This window comes from Urocitellus parryii, chromosome 1 (genome assembly GCF_045843805.1).
Source record: "Urocitellus parryii isolate mUroPar1 chromosome 1, mUroPar1.hap1, whole genome shotgun sequence".
NCBI lineage: Eukaryota > Metazoa > Chordata > Mammalia > Rodentia > Sciuridae > Urocitellus > Urocitellus parryii.
The window spans coordinates 194,052,604-194,073,667 of NC_135531.1; the positions used below are offsets into that span (position 1 = coordinate 194,052,604).

The following is a 21,064-nucleotide window of genomic DNA, read 5'->3' on the forward strand; positions in this document are numbered from 1 at the left end:
AGTACAGATCAAAAGGAATGATATGCATCATTTGTGGTTTTCAAAGAAGGTTATGAATTTGTGTGTGTAGTCATATGCTTGCATATGCCAACCAAAACTGAAAATACAAACTGGGAATGTTGTAGCTCCTAAGTAGGGAACTGAGAGAGGATGATGAAAAGACATTTTTACTATATATTTTTAACTGTTCTAATGGTATAATAGACTGAATAGTTATGCTATCCATTATTGTATCACAAAAATGCTTATGAAAGTTATTTATTCATTAAATTCATTTTAAAGTAACACAACTTAAAGGTCTTGGACCATTACATGTATCTACATTGAGAATTTGAAAGCACTGGATCATCCCAATACATCAACTCTGTGAGGTTTTACAGTCAAAGAGATAGAAAGAACATTCTTGCCCAAAAAAGACTTTTTACTTATTCATTTATTTGTTTATTGTTACCAATGTGAAATATGAAAATAGGACATTTCATAATTAGTGTTTCAGAGAGATTGGAATCAAAACTTTGTTAAAAGTTTTATGATCATCGAAAAATATCCTTACTGCACTCAAAGCCCACTAAGGCTTGAAAGTGTCCAATAAGCAAAAACTGTAATATGTAATTGTACCAGAACTGAAAGTGATTGTGGTTGTTTCAGTCAGCCTTTTTGTCTCTGTGACCAATAGACCTGACAAGAACAATGTATTGGAGGAAAAGTTTATTTTGCTCAGTTTCAGAGGTTCTGTCCATGGTACTGACTCTAAAGCTCTGGGCCCGCGGTGAGGCAGAACATCATGGCAGAATGGTGTGGGAAGAAAAGCAGTCATGGCAACAGAAAGCTGAGAGCTCTCTGCTTACCAGAGACAAAATATAACTCCCCAAGGCAAGCCCCGAGTGACCTACTTTCTCTAGTCACACCCGACCTGCCAAATGGTCAGACTAGTTTCCTTTGCATGCAGAATTAAGAGACATACAGGATTGTCTTTTGATTATAATTTTTGATCTTTTTTATGTTGTCAAAATGTTTTGCAATATTTTTTTCTGCCATGCATAAGACTATTAGCAACTTCAAATAAATTCAAAATTGCCTTCGAACTGATTTGATTGGAGAAATAGTGATTGTAAGTATTGCCTTCACATTGTGAAAATATTTGATGATATCATAGCTTACATTTCTACCTGATTTTGTTGTTGTTGTTATTGTCATTTACCCTTGGCATCTGTCACCTATTGGTATTTCCACCCATGATTATAACTATCCAAATCTCTCAATTTAGGTGAAAAATAAAACATTCAGCAAAATAAATGTTTTAGTGCCATGTAGTTACAACCTAATGTTTTTGAGGGTCAATTTGACAGAGGTCAGACATAGCAAATCAAATTGTTTGTATCTATAAAAGTCCATGAAAAGCAGTACAGTGTAATACAATTTGGAGTTTGTCTTTTCCCAAAGATAACTTTCTAGCAGAAATCGCATATCCCTAAGATGTTCAAAAGAGAACATCGTCGCTTCCTAACAATTCACAGATAATACCAGGATGTCGCTAATTTATGCAGTTGAGTGCTCAGTTGGCTTAAGGTGCTGGTGTTCATTTCAAATCTTGAACTGATAATCAGCTTAGGATTGTTAGACATTATGTTACACACTCTCTCTCTGTCTGTAATGCTGTAGACATCTTATGCTAAGCTTGTTATGTTATCTCTATCTTAAACAGATGGCCGAGTAAAAATTTGGGTTTATGGCGTTTCAGGTGGCGGTTTTCTTATCATGATTTTCCTAATATTTACTTCCTACCTTGTTTGGTAAGTACTAAATAGTAAAAAACATATACTCTATTTTTAAATGTGTGGTATGTTAAACTAGAAGCAAACATATTTCAAGATCACTGACCATTATAACAGTATCCTTGAGACCATAGTCTCCAGTGGTAGAGTGATTAAATAGTTGAAATAGAGGATTGTTATGGTGTTGCTCCCACTAGAAATAGCTTTCTTTTATTTGGTATTTGAATAATACCAGGTGTCCAGGAAAAAATTGTTCATTAGAGCTTTTCTACTTAATACTTTGATTTAGAAGAGTAGATTTTAGCATCAATGCATATTGGTACAGAGATTTTAATTCAATTAATTTGGGGTATGGCTGGGTCTTTTGGGGTATACAAAAGCTGCCCAGTTGATTCTAATCTGCTCCCCAAACTTAAAACACTACTCAATTCTAGTTTTTAAATTTTGTTTTTAACTTGACCTATTTTGACCAGTTATGTTAAACTAACCAGTTATGTTAAACTAACTTAGTGCATCTTAAATAGTAGAGTCAAGTACTTATCAACACTGACATGTTATAAGAGAAAATTTAATTGTCAATTTCAGGAAACCCATTCTGTGACTAGTTCTTAATAGAAATTATTAAAAAATTATTATTCTCAGAAAATGATAATTAGTTTATTGTATAGAATATATTTTAGTTGATGTGCAGACCTCTTGAAATCATATAGAAGTAAACACATTTGAACAGTTTCAAGTATGTTAAGAATATTTTATTACCTTACAAAGCATAATTTTTGAGGATTTTTTTTCATAAGGTCAAAGTGTTATTTCACATTTCTCTACAAATTAAGATATTTATAGTCATCATTGGTCTCATAAATACTTCCTTGAAAATTTTAACCCAAATCTTAATTCAAATCTAGCCTTTGTATATTTAGCCTCAACTGCTGTTTCCAAGGCTACACAGGTTTTTAAATCTTTGCTCTTGGTCAGTAAAAGTTGGCAAAGAAAATAAGATGACTTTAATTCTTTCTGCCACCTATTGTGATAAAAATTGATTCCCTAGAAATTGGATTTTCAGCCAGCTAACATTTCTAGAATGTTGTAGTGAAAAGTAATAAATGTCTTCAGCTAGTCATTCACCCTATAATCAAATGATTTGACCAGTTTATATGTTTCAATTGATAAGCTTGGCAACTACTACCTAGAGCCAATCTTAATGATCAAATGTGAATTTGAAAACTTTGTATGAGGTTTAGAATGATCAGAAACTTTCATCATCAGAAAAGTTTAGGAAAAGGAGAAAAGACTAAGTTGCAATAGAGGGCATGAAGGTTTGGCATACAGCATACAGCTCTTAAAGTAACAGGTCACTAAGACACAAGATAATCAGGTAGTCTATTGGTCTGTATGGGGAGCAAATTCTATTCCATGCGTGTGTGATTTGGTCCCAGTGAACCCCACTATTATGTACAGGTATAATGCACTAATAAAAAACATTTAAAAATCCTCAATGGGCTGTGGTTGTGGCTCAGTGATAGATTGCCTCACACATATGAGGCACTGGGTTTGATTCTCAGCACCACATATAAATAAATGAATAAAATAATGGTCCATCAACAACTAATATATATTTTAAAACCCTCAAAAAACAAATTAAAATATCTTGGATGAATTTTAACTATTAATAACCACATCTCCAAAACCAGATTTTATTGTGGTTATTAATAGCTAGAATTTATTCAAGTTTTTTGTATCTAAGAGAGAAAAACAAACATGTAGATGCACATAGATTTTGCTTTTCCCCATTATCTCCAACTTAAAAATGTATTAACCCCATCCATTCCTTTAGTAACAAATATTTAGTAATGCCCTTTTCTGTATAACTTATCTCTGGGGCTTAATTTGTTACATCACTGAATTCTGGTAACATAGTTTTCCATATCAATAGAACTTACCCCTTATTTTCCAAGGACCAAATAATATACATGATTATGCATATTATTTCTCTTCTCTATGTTTTCATCCCCAATGCCTGTCCTTAATAATTCCCCTCTGGGCATTGCATAATAGCCACATATTTGTCTACAGCAGGATTACTCTTCCCAAACTTTGCTCCAGGTGGTCAGCCCTCTCCCACTGACACAGCAGTGGCATCTAATCCCACTGGCAGCAAAATCAAAGTCATGATCTGGGTTTTTAACCAATCAGCCAAAATCTTCACAACTGGATCTCAAACAACTCTTTCAATTTCATTTTGTACTGACTCCCTGTATTCTGGAAAATCTAGTGTATATATATTTGTCTTCATTTTCTCATTGAGGAAAACAAAATGCCCCAAAACGAAAATATTAAATGAAATTAACAACAGTTTCCATTTCAATTAAAATAGTAAATTTTCTGCTCTAATATTTAATCGATGTGCTTAATTCTATAGTCCCATCACTGATCCTTTATTATATATTAATATTTTATTCTAAAATACTAAATGTCTTTAATTTTATATTCGTAACAGTTTTATTCCACATTAACATCTTTCACATCAGTTACTTTGTCATTGCTTCAGTCTCCTTATTCACAAATTTGATTTCTCATGTTTAGCACATTCATTTTCATCCAAGTGTTTTGAGATACAGCGCTTCTTTCTATCTGTGCTGCTCTCTTGGAGATTTCATTCTAATGCCCAAGAACCTATTCACCTATTTTAAGAGACATGGTCATTTTATGTGTTTTGTGTTTATATTTATTTTGGCTATTTTTTAAAAAGAAACTTTTTTGCACCATATGGTATAAAAGATTTTATAAGAGTTGGATATAAGGCGTGGGTTTAGTCAGCTTTTTCATTGCCATGAACAAAAGACCTGACAAAAACAATTATGAGAGAGGAAAAATTTATTTGGGGGCTCACGATTTCAGAGGTCTCAGTCCATAGACAGCCAGCTCCATTCCTTGGGGCTCCAGCTGAGGCAGATATCATGACAAAAGAGTGTGAAGGAGGTTTGATGATCAGAAAGCAGAGCAGTACACTCCACTCACCAGATACAAATTATGTACCCCACCGGCATGCTTGCAAGGCCACACCCTACCTGCTTTCAGTTACCACTCCATGAATCCTGATAAGAGAATTAATTCACTGATTGGGTTAAGGCTCTCATAACCCAATCATTTCACCTCTAAATGTTCTTGCACTGTCTCACACATGAGTTTTTGGGGGACACCTCACATCTGAACCAGAATAGACCTCTTTCTTAGGGATCATTTTTCAGGGTGGAATAACTTAATATTAGGGCACTGAGGAAGTTGTCCTTCCAATTTTCTAGGAAGGCTATAGCTTCCGTGGGTTACTCTAGAATGAACTTTTTATCATCAGCTATTGGCATTCAACCTGTTCCTCCAGTCAAACTGAATTATCAACCTTCTCTTCCAAAACAGTCTGGAATTGACTAGTCAATCCCTAAAAAACAAATACCAAATGTCTTCTTTGATGTAATGAGAGCAACTATGAACAGAGCAGGGAGGAAGAGCAGGAAGAAAAGATTAACATTAAACAGAGACATGAGATGGGAGGGAAAGGGAGAGAAAAGGGAAATTGCATGGAAATGAAGGGAGACCCTCATTGCTATACAATATTACATATAAGAGGTTGTGAAGGGAATGGGAAAATTAACAAGGAGAGAAATGAATTATAATAGATGGGGTAGAGAGAGAAGATGGGAGGGGAGGGGAGGGGGGATAGTAGGGGATAGGAAAAGTAGCAGAATACAACAATTACTAATTGGGCATTATGTAAAATTGTGGATGTGTAACCGACATGATTCTGCAATCTGCATTTGGGGTAAAATTGGGAGTTCATAACCCACTTCAATCTAATGTATGAAATATGATATGTCATGAGCTTTGTAATGTTGTGAACAACCAATAAAAAAAAGAAAAGAAAAAAAAAACAGTCTGGAATAACTTATCCATGTCTCTTCCCCTATAATATTTACTTCATGCCGACATTGTAGTTATTTGCATAAACCTCTTCCAACTCCACCAAACCCCAAGGACTCCAGGGGGGGGCTGTAATAACTATATTTTATTGATTTTTTTAAAGCAGACATTTGAAAAGTTATCTACTGAACACATGAATAAGTGAATGAATAAATGAGTAGATTAGTGAAAACTAATTTATTACACATGGCTTTTAGGAAAATGTCAAGGAAAAATATCTAATATTTATATGTCACATAAAGCACTTTATATACATTGCCTTATCCAGTTCTCATGATGGTCTAATGAGATGTTGCTATTATCATCCCTATTTTGGAATGAATAATTGATCCTCAGAGAAATTAAATAATATCTCTGCAGTCACAACCTGGTAGAATTAACTGTAGATTTGCCTAACACCAGAGTGGAAGCCACTTCTGCTGTTCTTTCAGTCTCTATAGTTTCTTGAGTCATCCTGAAAACTTCAGATTCAATGTCATGTCTCCAGCTGTCACCTTTCCTACAGGTTCCTGATTTCACAGGTAAAGTAAGCTATAGACCTGGAAGCATATGCCATTTACTGCTACATATGAGCTGCCTAAAGAAATCCAAATAGATGTTTTCACAGCACCTAATCCTATTAAATAGCTTGCAGGAGAGTTCCAGGATGACAGTTTTGGAGATTTTCTATTTTCCACCCAAATAAAAGGCTTAGGACAAGAGAACTGCTATAATATGGCAGGTCTTAGGTATATACTTTAGATGAAAGTAATTTATAATAAAACTTGGAAATGGCTTTGAGAAAATGTAGAAAAATAGTCTTCTTCAGGACTTTTGCTTTAATATACAACCCTTTGAACATCTGCCATTAGTGTTAGGAGTTTTAGAAATATCACTGATGCCCCAGTTTACCCTGGAAATAAATATCAGTGAGGCAATTTAGTGGAGATGACCACTGGGTGAGAGCTTGTAGTTAACCTGTGGGGACATAGTGCCTGGAAGTTACTCCAGATATGGTGTCCATTTTTCCCTGCCCAGCACGATTTAGTAACATACTCTCATAATTCTCCTTTCTTTCCAAGTTTAAAAGTGGAGGCACTTCCAGAAGCTAACCTTTCAGGTATAGCTGCCACAACAAGATTTTGCTGATTTCTTCCAATTATTTGGTCTCTATTTGCCTAAAGATGAGCCACTGTGGCCTGAATTCAAGGGTTCTAAGAAGTGCAGCAGCTCGCCTGACAGTCCACAATGAGCTCACTCTTCTGTCGGAATGTGTTTTTATCCTTTGCTAAAATGCAAATGGCCCTGGAAGAGGACACTTCAAATGTGTTAGTCAATGATCTCTCACAGCTAGGATAGGAAAATGGTCTTATCCTTTGTGCTAACTCTAACAGCAGCGGTGGCTGTCAGGAGTGCTCAGTTAGGAGGAGTGATGAGCTGTACTTTGGCTCAACAGGAAGGAAGAGTGTGATGGATTAGAGGTGTAGGCTAGGCACAAATGACTGGTGGTGGTGGCCTATGTGCCAGGCATTTTTGGGTCCTGATTTAGTGTGGCCCCACCTTTCCTAATACCAGAGTTGGAGAGAAAAAAGCAAAAACAAAAATTGTATTCCTTAAGTGTGGGGGAAAAAAACAGAGATTCTAGTAAGGAAAAAGGAAAGGACCCTACAGGCTCTAAGAACAAGCCTCCTAGTAGCTCCTCTTCTTAGGAGGCTGTTTAACTGGCCAGGAAGCTTTGGAAAGCCACAGATGGCCAGCAGTGTGCAACCATATTCAGAGATTAATTTCAAGAAGATGTTGATTTCTTTTAAATTCTATAAAAGTTCTCAGATGTTACATATTCTAAGTTGAGATTTTCGGAATCTATCAATAGAGAGATTACACGATATGGAAAGGTCTACAATTAAAAAAGCTCTAATCATACCCATCCCAGCATGCTCCATGGCCCCAAAAGTCCTAGGCCCTCTTGTCTGTCCAGAGATGGATACAATGTTCATAAGTCCACACAGGGAAACTGGCATAAAAACATCTATTTATATTTTCAGCAGAATATCCCAGACTCAGTTCACAGAGCCTGGCCAAGTTTACCTCTCTCCCCAGGTGATATTATTATCTCTATATACAGCCTTCTTTATTGTTCCACCTCTCTCCTGTTTCTAGATCTCCCATTTCCCCAGATTCAATCTCTTTTTTAATTGATTTTTTAAAAAATAAATGACAGTGGGATGCATTACAATTCTTATTACACATATACAGCACAATTTTTTATATCGCTGGTTGTATATAAAGTATTGACACTAATTCATGTCTTCATACATGTACTTTGGATAATGATGTCCATCACATTCCAACATCCTTGCTAACCTCCTGCCCCCTTCCTTTCCCTCCCACCCCTCTACCCTAGAGTTCAAACGGATGGTGTTGGAGAAGATAATGCTAAGTGAAGTTAGCCAATCCTAAAAAAAAAAAAAAAAAAAAAAAAAAAAAAAAACAAATGTCAAATGTTTTCTCTGATATAAGGAGGCTGATTCATAGTGGGGTAGGGAAGGGGAGCATGAGAGGAATAAGAGTCAATCTCTATTTCTCTTTGTGCAGTAACCTTCAGTAAATGCCAGCAAAGGGTGGGTTGCCAAAGATTTTTTGAGAGCACTTACATTTCTTTCCCCTTTCTTCTCTGTGCTCAACCACTCCTCTCCCCACGCCCACACACACACAGAGAAACAGCACAGGAGAGGTGGGAAGGGAAGATACTTATTGTCACTTCAGCTAAAATTCATCGTGCTCATTTTATCATTAGGGAAACATACACCACCACCAGGGTCTTTACACCAACTGTCACTTCCAGGTTGTCCCAACTTCAACTTCGTGTGTGACTTCTTTGTACCTTGAAATGCTGTGCATGAGCATGATCAGGATGCTGTATGAAGCTGGGTTTATTATCCACTCTCGAGCCTGGGCTGGCATATAATTAGAGCTACTGGAACATGCTTATAGATTAAAATGGATAAAGTTAAATTGGATGTGATTCAGGTAATTATGCAAGACCCCTTGAAAGCTGGAGAGGGCCTAGAAAGCAGGATATGGGAAGCTGAGACTCCCTCTCCAGAGGATTCTATCAATCACACAGCTGCCTCTCCTCAGCCTCTTTGGCTGGAACCCATTCACCCACTGTCCATGCACCCAGAAATTCCTCAGGGAACACCAATCACATGTCAGGTACTGGGATGAGGGACACTTTGATAATCTGTGGTACCCTTGAGTAGTTTTTTTTAAAAAAAATCCTTTTTATCTCTTTTACTTCTGCGATTTATTTCAAACATCAACCTGAAGACTTAATTTTACTCCTTAAATTAGAACGTGAGTATTTTAAACTAGAGGATTTTCCTTATTATTATTTTATCAAACTTTTTTATTGTAGTAAAACTCACATAACATAAATTTCACCATTTTAACCATTAAGTGATAGAGGCTAGACATGAAAGGCCACATAGGGTAGCACTGACGTGAGATATTCAAAATGGACAAATCCACCAAGGCAGAAAGTTGGTTAGTGGTTCCCCAGGAACACGGGAACATGGAAATGGGAAGAGACTGCTCAGTGAGAACAGAATTACTTTTTGGGATGATGAAAATGTTCTGGTGCTAGGTAGTGGTAACAGTGGAAAACATTGTTACTGTGTTAATGCCACTAAATGTCACACATTAAAATTCTTTGTTTTTAATTTATATCCAGATAAACCCATCATTTCCTTTTTTGTTTTGTTTTTATATGTGACAGCAGAATGTATTTATAATTCTTATTGCACGCATAGAGCACAATTTTTCATATTTCTGGTTGTATACAAGTATATTCACACCAATTCGTGTCTTCATACCTGTACTTTGGATAATAATGATCATCACATTCCACCATCATTAATAACCCTATGTCCCTATCCCCTCCAACTCCTTTGCCCTATCTAGAGTGCATCTATTTCTCTCATGCTCTTGCTCCCTATCCCACTATGTGTCAGCCTCCTTAAACTCCTCATTTCTAATAAGTACCAAATAAGTGACACATACATACGGAGTGTGTGGTGACCTGGTTAAAAACTTAGGTCTTGTTAGATTTCCATAAAATCTGTGCTCTGCTGCTCACCCAATGAACTGTGGGAAGGTAAATAATCTCTCTAGCCCTTCTTTGTAAAGTAACATTAATCTTAATGCCTCCTTCTTAGGGTCGTTCTAGGGTTTATGGAGAGATTAAGATGTAAGCTGCTCAGCACAGAACTTGGCACTTAGTATGCATCCAAAAAATAAGTGATGCTGCTATAAAATATGTAGCATAGATATGTGGAGACCAGAAAAGAGATGGGTCCCTGCCGAGAATGGCCCAAGAGAGAGCCAGGCTCTGAAGGCATGGCAAAGCAAAGGCACGGAGGGGGAAAGACCACCATGGAACAAGGGAGTGCATGGTAGAATTTTAGTTACAAATATTTATAAATAGAAATTTATGCACACTAAGAAACAAGCAATAAAATGCCTCCCTGTGTGAATTGGGAATGTTACTCAATTTTAGCTTCTTTCTTTATAAGAAGGAAAAGTAGCCCTTCCTGATCTGGCAAAATCACAGACTGCAGATAAGGCATAGACCAGGTGACAATGGCTTTGCCTGGAACTTGTGAAATTTTCCTGACAGATTATGGTGACGTGGCAGCTGAATGTCAGGTTTCAGACCAGAGCTGAAACATATTTGCTTAAAAACAAGATCAGAGTAAGGCACAGAAGCCTGGCTCCTCCAGCTGCTTACAATGTTAAACATCTGTGATGTGGAGGTCACAGTCGCTTAGGAATTGGTGAGCAGCAGATGTCCGTGTTCTGTGTGTAAATAAGAAATGAAAATACCCTTCTACCAAGTTCCTTGATTCCTCTAAACCATTCTGGAGATTAAAAAAAAAAGAGGAAGAAGAAGATGACTTCTTTCTTAAAAAGGGTTAAAGTATATAATACAGTCACATACCACATGACAGTGTTTCTGATAAAGATAGGCTGCATAGATGACTGTGGTCTCATTAAACTCAATTGGTGGTGTTGTCACTGGCTTAGTTTGTATAAATATACACTATTATTCTCACACAATGACAAAATCACCTAACAACAATTTCTCAGAATGTATTCCTGTTGATAAGTGATGCATGACTGTATTCAAAAAAGAAACCCACACACACATCCAGAGAAATGAATCTTTTGTCACTTTAATACTTGAATTTCTCTACTTCAAAATTGTCATTGGCAGATGAAACAGAGCTCTGTGAATTTTATCTAAGGAATTCTTTTCCCTTTGCAGCAAGAAGCCAAAACCACATCAAAGCACACCTCCCCATCAGAAGCCTCTGACCTTAGCCTACGATGGAGACTTAGACATGTAACCTGAAAAAGAAATCCAAATGTAGACATCAACTGCCTTAACTGCTTTCACTTTTGTAGCTCTCAGACTTCTCAGTTTTTTGAGGAATCTCATGATGTGATATATTGGGCAGAATACAAATATTTCAAAAGTAATATTGCCTCAACTTCATTTGGACATGGAGTCAAGGATTATTAGGTCTGCCATTTTGTTTTCAAGTTGTTTGTGGGTGTGAGTGTTTTATTTTTTTTTTTGGTTTTCCCAAGGGACCCAAACCCCTTCTCTTCCTGTTTGGAAATGAAAGGAAGAAAACATGATGGAATTCCCACAGACTTGAGTAAACTTGATCTTCAGCAGCATAATGACAATCCAGAGGAAGTCCAATCAAGGCATTTACTGTAAATGATGAGTCTGACATTGCATTGTTATGCACTATATTAGTGCAAAGTCTTTATTCTTCCCATACTTCAACATGAGTTTTCTAGAGTTTACATTGGTTCAAAGACTTTCAAATTGGATTGCCTATTTTCATGAACACAGAGAATGGGTTACCATTTCAAAAATTCTCTGAGTTTTTACCTTTAAATATTGTATTTTGTTTTGTAGCCAGGGGATGATGGCACTTCATGGGTTGCATCTGTTGATAATAGCGTGTGTGTAATTGCTGGGCTAGGTGAAAGCTAGGTGGTTTCTGAATGAAATGTGTACTGAATGTTAGAGTGTATAAATGAAAATAGGTGGCTATATTGGAGAATGAGGTAATTATTTGGTTACTAAAACTGTATTTTAACAAAAACTTAGCTGTGTAGATATAACATTAACCACACATAGTTGTAATTCAGTTTAATGATGACAAACTCTGCTTTTGTAATTTCAATTTTCTTATCTGAATATTTATAAATTCTTTTCTTGAATTTAATTATCTGACCTCATTTAATATACATTGAACACCAATCCTGTTTGTAGTAAGTCTTGCTTTTATAAGGTTTCAATAATACCTAAAACAACACATTAAAAAGCTGAGACCATTTTATGAAGATAATTGTTTGTAATCCTAGGTGTTGAAAGTAAGAAGGTGCCATCTTGTGGTATTGACTTGTATTTATAACAAATAAAGTGCTCAAGAGACTGCAGTGTTGGCTCTTTTACATTTATTCATTTCCAAAATGCCTTTGCTTTGACAAAAACAGTTTAATACCAGTTTTCCTGTGTTGTTTTTTTTTTCTGGCTGACAGATGAAATCACTGGCCAAGAAAGCTAATCTTATCCCAGATTCTCAACACTCTCAGGTGTACTGTGAAGCAGAGTCAGTCATAGGGACACAGAGAGGCTTTTAAGGACCATTTATAGCACAGACGATGTTAGAACAAAACACTGTAATAATGCAAATATCAATATGTAAATTACTGAGAGAGCTGAGAAAAGGGGAATCTTAGAAATGTGATGCAGTGAGGAGGGTAGAGGATATTTTCATTTGTGTTATGGCTTTCACCAACCATTTTTATCAGCTAAGTGAGCCCTTGGATGAACTCATTGTGCCCAATGTCACCATGGTTTTACAGAAAAAAAAAAGTGAATGCAAAGGGAATATCTTATTTCAATCATGTGATTGAGGAAACAAGAGTTTGGCTTTGCTTCAGGTAAAGCTCAATAGTCTTCAGAGTAGTTCAAGAGCTTCAAGCCCTGGCTGTGCCCTTTACTGCCTGTGTGACCCTGGACAAAGACTATAAATTATTCACACCTTAGTTGGTTGATGCCAAAAGTAAAGATAATAAAATTTTCCTTTTAAGGTAAACATTAATGATAAATGTAAAATACTTGGCATTCACCGTCTGTAATTAGCATTTTATAGCACATTCAGAATTGAGACCTTAGGTCATTCAATATTTTCATTCAGTACAGATTCAGCTCTTATCCATATATATTGAATTTGTGTTAAAATATTAGATTTTAACATTCATGGTTGAGTAAAATTGTTTCTCCAATAGTACAGAGTTATTAAAAATATTCTTAACTCAGTTACACCTATTTTTCAAATATCATAATTAATGCATATTCTATTGATTCAAACAATACATATTTATAAAATATCATAGGCATAGTGCTCAGAGGTACACTGTTGAATCAATGAAATATGATCCTTTCTGTTATTTTACGTGCAAATTATGCCACAAATATCCAAAGTTTTGGGAATTTTACCTCTGTATAGGCAAAGCCAAGTAAAAATCATGAGTGAAAAAAAAATTCCATAAGGTAATATATTTTCTGAAATTTTATGCTTGAAATACATGCACACATTTCCTTCGAGCATATTGATTTTTCAGTAAAAAACAATTTTAACTTGTAGTTCTTATAGGAATAGAATAAGAGTAGGAGCCAGAAGTTGTGAGTACTACAAGAACCCAGCCATTGGCCTTTGATAACAAGTCACTTAAGTCACCTTTCACATTGCACATTGCAGAAGATACTTTACTAAAAGCGTCAGCTGGTTTAACCCATGATTGTGTGTGGCAGAAGTCTCAGGGAACTAGCTTGCTGAACTATTTAGTTAGGTATGCAAAGGATTTTTATAGTTTTGAATTAAAGTCATTTAAAATTGAGATATTTCACATAAAAATTTGGATTTCTAGCTCTTGAAAACTAAGAATATCTGGTAACAAATATCTCAATCTTTTATGTAATAATTTTCTGGAACTGAATGTTGGATGGTCTCTTTGGAAATGACATCCATTTATCATTCATTTAACAATATTTATAGAATACTTATGGTGTGCCAGACACTACTGGAGGTGCTGAGCATATGCTAGACATGTGAAAAGAGAACAGCTTGCTGCCCTCATGGAACTTACACATTCAGAGAGAAAGAGTTAAAAACAGATTTCTAACAGACTCACTAATTAAGAAATATTTATCACCTGGTGATAAATCTCAAGATCAAAACTGTATGGGATAATGGGATGGAGAGTAATTTGAGTGGGGTATGCTACTTTGTGTAGGTTCTTCAGGAAGGACACTTAAGAAGATAATCTTTGATTTGGTGACATACAATTTGAGAACTAGATGAAAAGAAAAAAATCCATAATCTGGGGTAGAAAGTTTCAGGTAGAAGGATTAACTAATGTAAAATCCTCCAAACAAAAACAACCTTGGTTTGATTTATAGACATGATTAGCAGAATAGAGCAATGTGAGCCAGATGAGAGTGATATGAGAGATCCTTCAAGTCTTTCTCACCTTCTCAATGAGGCATCTCTCAGCCATCAGTTTATTATCCAGATCAGTCCAGTTTCCTAAAATTTTATTAAGGCAAAGCCACACCCATTAATGTGTTGTCTATGTCTTCCTTTGAGCAAAGGGCAGAGCTGAGTGTTCATGTGACAGACACTGTATGATCTACAAAGCCTGAAATATTATCTAAGTATTAAAATAAAAATATTATTTTTGTAGAAAAAAATTGCTGTCCTCATTTCTGCTGTTACAATCCATGCCCTTTAACTCCCCCAACTTTTTCTTCAAGAGCCTTATCACCTCTAACATTCTATTTACTAAGCCTGTTTATTTTACAGTTTATTGTCTGTTTTCTCTTTACATTATAATCTTAATTCCATAAGGACAAGGATCTTATTTTTCTTCACTTATGTATCCCAAATGCTTGGAATTGGTACATACTTAATATTGATAGAATGATTGCATGAGGTTAGAGACATAAGCAATGTATACCATACATCCATGGAAGCCATGTTAAGGACTTTGTATAAGAAATGTAACGGACAGATGCTGGAATGTTTGGCAGAGTGACATGACATGATACGGTTTCTTACTCTGGATTGACCAGACCCATTCATCTATGCACCTAGCCTGTGCTATAAATCAGAATATCCTTCATGAACAAGACATTTTTATGCTAGTAGAATCTCAAAAGATCCATGTTCAATATCTCTGCCTCAGAAGATTCCCCCGAGAGCAGAAGCCCTAGGGTAAAATGGATTTAGTGACAAGTTCTGCAGTTTTTCAATAACCATTAAACAGCAAGCTCAATGATTTTAGGAAAGAGATTTTTGTGGGAGTTTTTTGTTAAGTATTACATTTGTTATAATACTTATAGGGTTTCTTCTGTAAATTTTACATAAAGTTGTTAGTGTAACCGAAATATAATAAAATTCAGCTTATTAATTAATATATTGGAGTGCACAGTATGCCACAGGTGGCTTAAAGGTGTGCTGAAATACGGATACCTCTCCAATGTGGGAGTGGCCGGAGCCAGTCAGCCTCATAGTCACAACCTCATGCATTTACTCTATCATGTTAGAGGACTGGTTATCATTTCTGATATGTCTCATAATATTTAAGAAATACTGCAGTGGGTAATAATAATAACTTGTTAATGATTTTTTTTTAAAGAAAGATCATTGTGTGGTAAGTCCTAAGATTATGAGGGCTATTAGAACAATTTGAAAAAAGTTCCTGAGAAACTCCTATTTTGAACTGAATTTATAAGCTAGGAAGAAACCCCATAGAAACAATAACAGTGATATAAATGGATGCACAAAGAAAGACTTTACTTATTGCATCTGGGAAATTCAGGAGAACTTCAGAAGAAATGCGAATTTGAGTTACACACCAAAGAGGAAGACTTTGATGATGGTGAAGGGAAAGGTACCGATAATTGGGTAGACAATGCTTCCCCAAAGATTTAAGATAATTTTCTCTGTCCTCAAGACGAGGATCAGGATGAGGGTGATCTTCACTTCTTTGGTTGATTCAGAAATGAAATACTAAACTGAGAGGTCTCAATTTCTCCATCAAGCAGCATGAAATGCTTCTCCACTTATAGCTTCAGATAACTTGGGTTCTCAGAACCAAATCACTAAGAGTTGCCCTACTAAAGGGTTTCTATCCCATGTCTACTATGTGCAACTTCAGAAGTCTGACTCCAGAAAAGAGTTGTGGAAAGGAGTACATACTGCTCAAATACCTAAGAAAACCCTGCCTCCGTTCATTGATAAATGGGGAACGGGGGAATATTTAACTACAGATTTAGGGAATCATATGTATGCATATGTACACATACTAAATAAACTTCCTAAAGTGTCACTTGGCCTTTCTTGATTGTTTTCAAAGAAAAATCAACAGATTTAATAGTGTCAAATAACAAAATTATGTAATTCAGAGTTTCCCAAACCTCCTTGTTTCCCAGGATTCTTAATGTATCCATAATTGCTTCATGGCAATTGATAGGCCAAAAGAAATACTTAACCATTCTGTTTATCAAGTAGTTCAACTTAATCATGTACAAATAACTTAATAATATGTCTTAAGAATGCAGTGGTATTTTGAAAAGAATAGCAATACTCATGAATTAAAATAAAAGTATTTTAAGTTGATTTTTAGATAGCCACAGTTAATAAATTAACTAGAAGTCTAAGTGGATTTGGGCTTCTGGAACCTCTCAAACATAGAATCAAATTGGCTACTGCCACCTTCATTTCCTATTCTATATTGATTTCTATGCACTATCCACTTGTATCTCAGTGATCAATAAAAATCTAGCTTCATAAAGATGTGATATCATCAAAAGGAAGGAAATGTGATCTAATGTTGAAATATGAACTAACTTAAGCAAGTAGTTCACACTTGTCAGATGCTACATTTTGCTCTATTATCCTCCTAAATTTGAAGTCCAGTGGATGTAATCCCAAAGAGACCTTTGATGCAAAGTGAATCAGAGGTGAGTTTCTGAATATCTATAAGTACATCAGGGTTTTCAGTACCCATGTTGATTTTCTATGAGCTTGCTTTTCATTTCAGGGATGAAAAACTGCTTGAGACTCATTTTTTGTTGTTGTTGTTTTGTTCATAAAAATATTCCATTTATTTCTCAAATCTCCAAATATCTCTGTATCAAGCCCTATTGATTTGTTACATATTTAAAAGCACAAAGGGAACAGTCAAAGGGCTTTTTGTGTATTCGAACTCACACCCCCAGCAAATATATTCTGTGCAGATACTATTTTTATAGAAGATTTTTTTAAAGTGGAAGAACATGCTTTCTCCATCCTCATGCTCTCCTTCCATTCTTTATCCAAACACTTCTCACTTAATACCTTTTTAATATGACTATATATTATGACAATAAATTAACAAGGGAACATTCAGTTAAAACAATAGATGGGAAATGGCAAAAAGCTCCAAAGAAATTTAAGGAATTAATGTAAATGATAGAGAGAAACCTCAGCTTCTGATTATTATATCATAAGTTGAATGGACCCCCAAGTCATTGCCATAAAAAATATTTATAAAAATTTTAGGGCTCAGGATGTAGCTCCAGCATTGCAAAAATAATTTTTCACAGCTAAAATTCCTGAGATTACATATATGTATATATATATATAATGATTACATGTGTATATGTGTATGTACATGCAAATACTTATGCATATCTCCAGGGAAATTAAAATAAGATGAATAAGAAAAGATCTGAGACTACTTAAGAATTATCTGTCCCAACTCATATGTTAGGCAAGAAATAAATTATTATTTTCATTTTGCAGGAGTTACTGTTACCATTCCTTCATTTTAACAGAATGAGAGCATAGTTCCTCTTGATGGCTCTGTACTCTATCTTCCCTTGGACAGGAAACCTGACAATGAGTCTAATCACCAGCAAGGTAAAAAAGATACTCAGGCAGCTTAAAGTACTGGAAATAGAATAAGGCGATGAGGTTGATAGGGAGGCGGAAAGAAAGAAAAGAGGAAGACTGTGGGACACATTAGAAAACTAGTGAAGAATGTCAAGTCTCCTCTTTTGTGTATTTGACACAAAAAATAGGAACCATAAGAAACATCTAAGGTCCTCATGCAGGCTCTGGGACTTTGCCCAGTGCCTCAGATGGATTAACATTCCATACTACACAACGGGGGTTGCCATTCCCAGTTGTTGCTACATTGAGTTCTATGATGTTGAGGCCTTGATGGTCTCCTTTGCTTGGTGGTGTACAATGACTTCCTGTTAATTCTTTAATTGGGAGGAATTTATTATATTTTATATTTTAAATAAGGAATAGCAATGTTTTATACTGAAATAGAGGCTTTAAGAAAAAATTCAAGGCCTATGAACTGACTTTTTACTCAAAAAAAACATATTTCATTGTTTCTATTCTTTCAATGGAGAATGACTTTATGTATAAGATCTTACGTTTGTCATCATTACATCTTTTTTTTAAAAGAGAGAGAGAGAGAGAATTATTTATTTTTTTTAGTTTTCGGCAGATACAACATCTTTGTTTATTTGTGGTGCTGAGGATCGAACCCGGGCCGCACGCATGCCAGGCGAGCACGCTACCAGTTGAGCCACATCCCCAGCCCCATCATTACATCTTTCAAATATCATGACAATAGGCCAGTATCTTGCCTCATACTAAGATTAAGAAAAGATTAAAAAAAATTTTTACAATGGAATTTAATCCTAATTCCTTGACTTCTCAAATTTTCTTTAAAAAATAACATTCTGTTCCAACAATGTGTAGAAAAACTAAATGTACATATGAGTGAACACTTGGCATGTTAATCGCCATCAGACTGATCTGACACTAGGCTTTATATACCACTACTAATTTACTTAATCCATCTCCCAAAGACAATGAATAAACTAATACTTAAATCTTAAAATTGTAGTAATTAACCTTATAGTAATTACAAATTATGTAGAAATTGAAAATCTAGAAAGGCAACATTAGTAACTTTTGAGGACATAAACTATTTTCTTATATTTCCTGGGATAGACCTTTCCATTTAAGAAACATGGCAAATTTTTGCCTCTCTCTAATCAAGTTTAAGGAAGACTTTCATTGCAAATAATCCTTTGAAATCCTTGGAGGGTTATGCAGAGTGCAGATATACGAGACTGGATTTATTTGAATTCCATTGAAATACAGAATTGATTTTCATTCCTGGCAGTTTTCTGAAATGTACATTGTGGCTTTGTTTAGTTAAACTAGTTATGACACTTGAGCCTCTGAAATGCTAATATACCTGCACCCAGCCTGTGTGTGTGTTGGTTTAGCTTCTTTGGTGGAACAAATTTCAATCCCCTTCAAGCAAAAAAGTAAGATGAGCAGATATTTGTATAATGTATATGTTAATTAAATCACATTATTCCCTGGGGGCTAGACAGCAAAGAATGTATTATCATGGTTATTTTAAGCCTGATATTTACTCATATAAATCTCAGGAGCAATAAGGCAGGATAGTGTACTGCCAGATTCTGTGAAGTGATCTGTTATTAATATAAACATATAAAAATGAAAGAAAAGCATATCCTAAAAATAAATTTAGTTGCATTAATGTGGCACAAATCTGGCTTCCATCAAGTTTTGTATCATGCAGATGGTCACTAAGTTACCTGACTGTGGGCTGTTAACAGCTCTGCTCTACCTAAAGTTGGTAGATTTATGTTACCATAAAGGATTCACTTTTCCATAAGAGTTGAAATCTATCTTCAGACTCTAGCACCATTCTTCCTATTAGCATATCATGGGCTTATAGATCAAGAGATAAAGTCGGCATGTCCCAATTTCTGCTTTACTTTCATGGCCACCTAATACAGCACATAATGACCATCCCAAAAGCAATTCATCGAAAAACATCTGGGCTTCAGGCAGTCATCCCAGAACATGTTTACTTCATTCTTATTTTTCTATAGACTGATAATTGATCCAATTTCCCAATTTTGAGATTTTTTAAACTTATTATTATTTTTTACATTTTGGTTCTGGTGTTAGTATCTCTCACTCAGATGCCTACCAAGCACACTCTGTTGGAACTGCCAATAAACTTACTCTCCTTCAGACCAGCATGACCTTGCTGATTATCACCTCCACAACCAATACAAAGTCCTCCCATTTAAGTCTGGCTTTGAAGAAAGAGATTTCTGGTAAGCATATATATCTTTGAAAGAAAATATGGGTAAATTCAGTGATGTTTCAAAGTGATCCACAGTTTTATTATATTTTTATTTATATTTGGGTTCAAATACTCTATAAATATAAATAAGTGCATGTAAGTGACTGACCACCAAAACATGGAATTTCTTGAGTCATTTCACCAGTTTTACATAGTAAATGTATATCTCCATAATTCCAGAAAAATATATTTCTATTTGTGTTTATTGGTTTGTTAATTTTAGGAAAAAAATGATTTCATCATATTGAATAAGAATCAATAACGGCAATCAGGGTAATGGGACCTATAAATGCCTTTCCTTTTTCAAATGTAAAAACCATGAGGCTTACCTGTTGGTAATTCCAACCAATTCCTTTGCTCCAGAGAGGTGGAAAAATGGAAGTTGGAGGTGAACCTGGATGGGAGTTACAGGAAGGATTATAACTCAAAGGCTAAAGGACACAGTCAATGACTTTGGTTCTTTTTTAATGCCTGTTTAACATAGATTTTGATTAATGCTCATCACCACCCCGCCAAAAGAAAAAATAAAAAAGGTTTTTCCTGCTACCACCTTGTGTGGGTTCTAACTCTTCTCTTCTCACTGAAATGAATCCTACTCCTTTGGTACCGAAATATTGTTCCCTATCCCCCTTGCCAATCCAATAATGAGGACATGGCTTTAAGAAAAAGGAAAAGGAAGTCTCATTGCTTTGCTAGCAAAGGAGAAACATAGGGGACTCCTGTCCCAGAGACTCGATTCTGTCCATCAGGAAGAAAGAAAAAATTTTAAAAAGTGATTCAATGACTACATTGAATATGTTCTCTGCCTTGTTAATTTTGAGTCATTTTGAGATCTCCTGGTACATCCCAGAAGTCTGAATTACTTTTGGTGGTGGGTGTGTGCTTAAAGACAGATAAAATTCTGCCTGGGGTGGGAAGAAAGATAATTTTTTTCCTAAGATTACCAAGGGTGGGAGATGGGAGATTAGGGAGGAGGAGGAAGAGAGGAA

The 21,064-nt window shown here is 35.5% G+C and overlaps 1 protein-coding gene across 1 annotated transcript in view; it reads left to right on the plus strand.

The window, feature by feature from the left end:
• Positions 1-11,222, plus strand: part of Thsd7b (thrombospondin type 1 domain containing 7B) — a 932,734-nt gene extending 921,512 nt beyond the window's left edge. Inside the window, exons 27-28 of the mRNA XM_077798343.1 lie at positions 1,706-1,793; positions 11,056-11,222. Of these exons, the coding sequence (XP_077654469.1) occupies positions 1,706-1,793; positions 11,056-11,137 (170 nt within the window). The 3' untranslated portion in view covers positions 11,138-11,222. The remainder of the gene's footprint in view (positions 1-1,705; positions 1,794-11,055) is intronic.
• The last annotated feature ends 9,842 nt before the right edge of the window (positions 11,223-21,064 follow it).